Source organism: Mus caroli, chromosome 9 (genome assembly GCF_900094665.2).
Source record: "Mus caroli chromosome 9, CAROLI_EIJ_v1.1, whole genome shotgun sequence".
Classification (NCBI taxonomy): domain Eukaryota; kingdom Metazoa; phylum Chordata; class Mammalia; order Rodentia; family Muridae; genus Mus; species Mus caroli.
The window spans coordinates 62,515,363-62,522,032 of record NC_034578.1 but is presented as its reverse complement, the minus strand read 5'-3'; the positions used below and the strand labels follow the sequence as shown (position 1 = coordinate 62,522,032).

General features: G+C 41.6%; 1 protein-coding gene across 1 annotated transcript in view; it reads right to left on the bottom strand.

Annotated features, from left to right (window-relative positions):
• Window positions 1–3,794: 3,794 nt before the first annotated feature.
• The window catches only part of Clpx (caseinolytic mitochondrial matrix peptidase chaperone subunit), a 38,565-nt gene continuing 35,689 nt past the window's right edge, over window positions 3,795–6,670 (bottom strand). The window contains exon 14 of the mRNA XM_021172135.2: window positions 3,795–4,623. Coding sequence (XP_021027794.1) covers window positions 4,533–4,623 — 91 coding nt within the window. The 3' untranslated portion in view covers window positions 3,795–4,532. The remainder of the gene's footprint in view (window positions 4,624–6,670) is intronic.

Genomic DNA, 6,670 nt, shown 5'->3' with positions numbered 1-6,670 from the left:
GATTTTGGGGTGTCGCCTCTCCTGAGTCAGAACGTGAGGGAGTCCTCACGTTGTGGGTCTTTCAGTGCCAACGCTGCTCACTCCTGTTTGCCATTCTGACACTACTGAACTGGACTGCTCGTATATTCGGAGCGTTTGCCAGTGGACTGAGCTGCTTCTGCTGATTCCTGTGAACTGAACTGATTTCCTGACAAGGTAGATTGGATTTGCTCCAAATAACAATTTCTAAATAGGCCCACTCCCCCACATCCCAATAACCTTCCTTTCCCACTACCTCTGGTGGGTAGCGGGTTAGCAGGGAGGCTAAAACATTTAGGAACTCTTATTAAAAGTTTTTTTTTTTTTAAATCAAGGCATACATAGATACATACATACATACACTGAGCCGTTTCTTCAGCACAACTTTTTAAAGATAGGGACAACTAAATATATGAAGCACTATAGTTAGTACCTGCTGGCTGAAATTAACAAAGTTTGATTTTTTTTTTTGCCTTAGTAAAACTATGGTGTAGCTAGAAAGATGCAGGTAAGCTTGGGAGGTGTACTAGAGAAAAGAATACTAAACAGTGCCTAGCTGCTATTACAGTGACTCACAAGTTAAGAGACAAGAGACCTGCGGGCGTGGTGGTGCACGCCTTTAATCCCAGCACTCAGAAGGCAGAGGCAGGTGGATTTATGAGTTCGAGGCCAGCCTGGTCTACAAAGTGAGTTCCAGGACAGCCAGGGCTATACAGAAACCCTGTCTCGAAAAACCAAAGAGAAAAAAAGACTCTTTTGTGAGTTGCAGCATACTTTGCAAATCTTGGGCTCGACTGGGTTTTCTGTGAATTCAAGGCACAACAAAACAAGCTATTTTATTCTGAAACCATATCCTAGATTTCTGATGTAAAATTCAGCCACAGGGATTGCTATATGTTGACGACAGTGTCAGTCAGAATTTGGGACAGAATGAAAAAACGAGCCTATGGAGACATATCAAGTACATGTATGCCTCAGAAGCAAATTTTGAACACAGCATAACAACTGCATATGTGACACACTTGCATTTTAGGGAATGGACCTGACAGTGTTGTCTTCACTGGATTGTACAATGATTTCTTCAGAATGAAGAAACACAAAAGCAAGATATAACTCTAGAAGTATCCCAAGGAAACAGAAATAGCCAGGTGATTATTGCATTCGCCTTTGATCCCAGCAACCAGGAGACAGAAGCAGGCAGATCTGTAAGTTCAAGGACAGCCTGGTCTACAATGTTAATTCTGGGACAGCCAGAGCTACAGTGAAATCCTGTCTTTAAACAAACAAAAGTTTATCATCTCCATTTTCTAAGAAAGAATCGGTCCAGAGGAAAACCCTAAGCTTCGTATAGCATTGAAGACATGTGAAGTCTACGCTAGCGGCAAGTGAGGGTGAACTAAGTGTGGCAGCCTAGACTTCAAAAGGAAATCCTTCCTTCATAGAGCCTGGCACCCCAAGGGAAACACCATACTGGACTGACCATACATAATCTAAACATATTTCAACACCAAGTAAACTAAGCTGGCGTTCCATGCAGGAGCCACCTCCTACTTAGCAAGACAATGAAACCAAGCACTGCCTGGAACAGAACAGTCCACAGTGACACCCCTTCTCAATATTCTATTGAATATTCCAATTGAATATTGAGTATCTATAGAATTTCCAATTCTACAATGCACTTGATAGCCAAATAGAGAAAGCAGTGTGAATGCACCATAGACTGTTAGAACGTATCGTTGTCTGTTGGCCATTTAAAGGATGGCAAAGGCAGACTGTCAGCACCAATGAATTCAACAATTTATGCCTTCCACTGTGATCCACTGTGATGTCACCCAACCTCGTGACCGCCTTCAGTCATGCTTTGGGATTGTGTCATTTGCAATGACACTCCTCACTAGCTTTATCCCACTACTCATATCATTTGTAATGACACTCCTCTCTTCAGTTCCTCCCTGGCTCTTCCCCTCCAGGATCTTAACTCTTGCTTCTCCCACCTGGTCTTGGTTATGGCATTTTTTTTTTTTCCTTAGGAACAAAAGCACACACAATGAATGGGGAGTCTGGCGTCTGTGGTAATGGAGGTGTGTGTTGTGAACAAATGTTTTAATCACAGTTGGCTGTAGTCACGTTTTGCCACGTGTGGTACTGAAAACAAGGGGGAAAACTACTGAATAAAAGTGACAAAGGACGGGGGTAGGGCGACAGCAGGAAGACAAAATTACTGTCTACTCCTGAACTCCCAAGGGCCCCTAGTTTTATCTTACTTTGGAGATTTTGATTTTATACCCAATCTTTTCTGGTTAATTCCTAATTGTTCTTCCAAACCCATCTGGGCTACCACATCCTGTGTTTAACTTACCGATGAAGTTTATATCTGCTCCCTGCAAAGCTCACAAGATCCTTGAAAAGCTTGGTCTATGTCCTCAGTTCAGGCTCCGAACAGGACATTTAGGAATTTTCATTATCATTTAACAAACATTAGTAAAATTTACTTAGTGGGATCAACAACTAGAAACAGAAAAGTGACTTTGAAGTGCGATGAATTAACCAATTCTGAAATAAACAGCTTATGCGACACCTGTGCTCTTTAAAATGACACCAGTGGCCAGACCCACTCCTTTAGTCTCAGCACTCAGAGGGAGGTGGATCTCTGTGAGTTCAAGCTCAGCCTAGTATATATAGTGAGTTCCAGGACAGGCTATAGCTATATATGGTGATCACTGTCTCAAAAAAGGACCAATATGGTTGCCCTTGGCACTGCTGATGCAGAGTACTGCACCACTGTAGCATGAACATGCCAAAGTAGCTTTTTTTTTTTTTTTTTTGGTTTTTCGAGACAGGGTTTCTCTGTGTAGCCCTGGCTGTCCTGGCACTCACTTCGTAGACCAGGCTGGCCTCGAACTCAGAAATCCTCCTGCCTCTGCCTCCCGAGTGCTGGGATTAAAGACGTGCGCCACCACTCCCGGCTTCAAAGTAGCTTTTATTTAGTCTGCTTTACCCAGTGCCAATCCTAAGTTCCAAGGTAAATTGTATGTGGCTGTGTTTGTCTACTAGTTCAATATTGTTTTAATAAATTTAGAAACTGCCATTTTTACTTCTAAAATGGAATTAATGATTATAAGGAAAGGATAATAAAATCATAGTACAAAAGACCTTATGAGGTCCAGAACAATTACTATAGAAAGCAGGGACATCTGTTTCTGGTTCTTACTACAACCACCAGGGTTAAAGATCGGCAAAATTCAACGTCTGGCCCCACCCTACTTTCTTTGGCCATACCAAGGAAACTCACATCCATTGTATTATAGGAAAACCAAGGGCTGGAGACATGGCTCAGCGGTTAAGAGCACGACTGTTCTTCTGAAGGTCCTGAGTTCAAATCCCAGCAACCACATGGTGGCTCACAACCATCTGTAATGAGATCTGATGCCCTCTTCTGGTGTGTCTGAAGACAACTACAGTGTACTTAGATACAATAATACAGTAAGTAACTCTTAAAGAGGGGGAGGAAAAACTTACAGACACTGATTGACCTGAAAAATTATAAAAACTTGGAACATTTCAGAAGAAACGTATAATGGAAGCTCCCTTATGGACGCAGATACAATTCTCATTTGAGTCTGCCTCACCCCTAAGTCTTAGTTCTGCAGTATAATACAAAGTAGTCATTTATATGCCAATGAGGACACTGACTAATGGTTTTATAGAGTTAAAAACTTGGCACATATTCAGCACCAACAGACAAAAAAACCAAATTGAGGACTTTAGAAAAAGTGCACACTATAAGATATTTTATTTAGTCTAGCACATGGCTGACAGCAAGCTCTGTAAGATTAGCTGCCTATAGCCTTCTAAATATTTAAACCAGATTATTAATCCCATTTGCTCACTGATGGTGATAAAAAATGGTTCAGAGATGCAAATAAGTCAGACAAGTCATCAATGGAATGTGTCTGTTACTAGTGGTACCAGCTGGGAAACCAATGCCTCTCCATTAGCAGAAGAGACCAGAAATATAAACATGTCATCAAAATGTGGGTTTTCAAGGTATTCTTACTTATCTAAAAACTACCTGATCCAATTTTTAAAATTAAAATTCAAATATTTCCAAGGAATGTGGGTAGAAAAAGGTAACACTAAACAATGGGATCCCAGTACTCAACTTTAAAGATTTTATTTTCTCATCTTTAGAGTAACATTATTGTAAAGTTATTGCAACATCTGCATTGCTTAAGAGAATTCCTAAGAATTTTGTTAAAGTATATTTTTAAAAAACAGAACCAAAATAATGTACATTTTTATCTCTAAACATTGTGTCATTAAAGTCCATATACTGTCTTCTGTATAAATCAATGTGATGTTACAGTAATATACATGATCCGATTCTTATCTTAAAGGCTTTTGACCATGTATGATATCCAAGATAGATTCAACACCTTTAATGCCAGACTGCGGAAACTGTTATGACCCTAAAGAACAGGGAAAGCTGTATGTACAGGTGAGAGTCTGATGGTTTAGCTGTTTGCAGCATCCGCTTGACGAGGCCATCCATCCTCCTCCACTCCAGAGTCATATTCCTCTTCAGAGGACTCTTTTGAGGGAGCCCTGTAATCAAAAGCCATGTTTGTATTTCAACAAAATTGGACTCAGAATAGTAAACTAGACTTCATAGCTAAATGAGCCAAATAAAACAAACAAAACATTTTAATATTAGCATTGCTTAGTGCTGAAATATGGGATTTAGTTATAGAAGAGTCTAGTGATTTCCCTAAAGAAGCCCTGCTCAAACGGACTGCAAATGGTGAACCAAATCCAGCCCAATGTCTGCTTTTGTAAACAAGATTCCTGGGGATACTGAAATGCTCATCCATTTATGTGCCGCCTATGGCTGCTTCTGTGCTGGGAGCAGTTTTGAGCAGTTGCTGTAGACAGTATGGCTCTGAAGCATTTATATGAGAAAGTTTGCTGGTTCCTACAATAAAGATAGCAACAACTATGTCAAATTTGTCATATTATGATATTGAAGAACACAACTTTGTAAACAAAGTTGTTTTTATGAAAGCCATTAAGAAGAGCTGACTGTGCTGGTGCACACCAGTAATCCCAGCATTTAGGAGTTCAAGGCTATTCCCAGATACTTAGTGCCTCCAAGGCCAACATACATTCCCAAAAGAGGCAAGCCACAAAAAAATTTATCCATCAATTAGAAAATCAGCATCAAAATTCATTTTAATCTCTCTAATCTGTTCCCTGTTCTCCCCACACCCAGCCCTTTGGGGTTTCTGTGTATCCCTGGCTGTAGTTAGGCCTGCCTCTGCCTCCTTGGTTTTGTTTTAAGACAATGTCTCATAGTCCAGCTTGGCCTCCAAGTTGCTGAAGAACTCCTGAACCTTTTGCAGGTATTTCCCTTCCCAAGCAAATGGGTGTAGGTTGGGTGTAGTTTTAAAAACACACTCTGCCTTGGCCAGTAGCCCCTCTCAGCTCCCTTTTGTTCCTCCCGGATCAGCTCCTCCACCAGCCCTGACCCGGGCTTCTCTTTTCTACCTGCCTTTGCTCCTGCAAGGGTCGTGTTACCACCCCACTCTCAAGACCCTTGAATCCTTAGATAACACACACACACACTGGTCCATTACTTTTACAACTTGCCTCTAGGCACAATTTCAATTTATTATCTCCATCTCTCCCTCCTCCTAAACTTAGTAGTTTGCATCAGCTAGTCCGCCCCCTCCAACATCCTTGGCTTCCGCCCACCCATAGCAAAGGCTGCAGGTCCTAGGTGCCCCGGGACATGACTGCTTGCTTTCTTCTCATTCCAAAGCATGGCAGAAAAGTTCCTCTCTTTCCCTGAGTCTTTTTTTCCTGGGACCCAGAAGTCCCACCTGTATCTTCTGCTCAGCAGTGGCCCCCCATCCCCCCTTCTTTACTGGCAAGTCAAAAACCAACTGGGAGCAAGACCTTAGCAACAGAACCTTTTCTGTTTTTCTTTTCTGAACCCTTACACCTCACCCTCTGTCCAATTAAAAAGACAAAACAAAGGCGTGGTGGCACACACCTTTAATCCCAGCAGTCGGGAGGCAGAGGCAGGCGGAAAAACCAAACCAAACCAAACCAAACCAAAAACCCTCTGCTTACTGTATAAGCCTGTTCTCAGACATCTAATCTGTCCTGCCAGGAATACTGAACCCAGAATTCTGGTGGATCCCACATTCAAAGAATTTGATTAATTCTGTAAGACTTCTTTCTTTATTCAATCTATCCTCTTTTTTTTTTTTTCACTTATTTTATTTATATGAATACACTGTAGCTGTCATAAAAACCAGAAGTGGGTATCATATCCCATTACAGATGGTTGTGAGCCACCATGTGGTTGCTGGGAATTGAACTCAGGACCTCTGGAAGACCAGTCAGTGCTCTTAACTGCTGAGTCCTCTCTCCAGCCCATTAATCTATCCTTTATCTGCTGTTAGAGGTAGCAGCCTTTCTCTGCCTTCTTTCAGTTAACAGCAGGGGATTCCAACAGCCATAAGCTGAGGCTCTTCTGAGTTTCTTTAAGGTTCCTGAGCTGGTGCCAACAAGTAACTCATTTCTCTTGCTGAGAAACCAATTTTTCCCTCTTCCTAGACTGTATCACTTGAGTGCGTGATCAATCCAA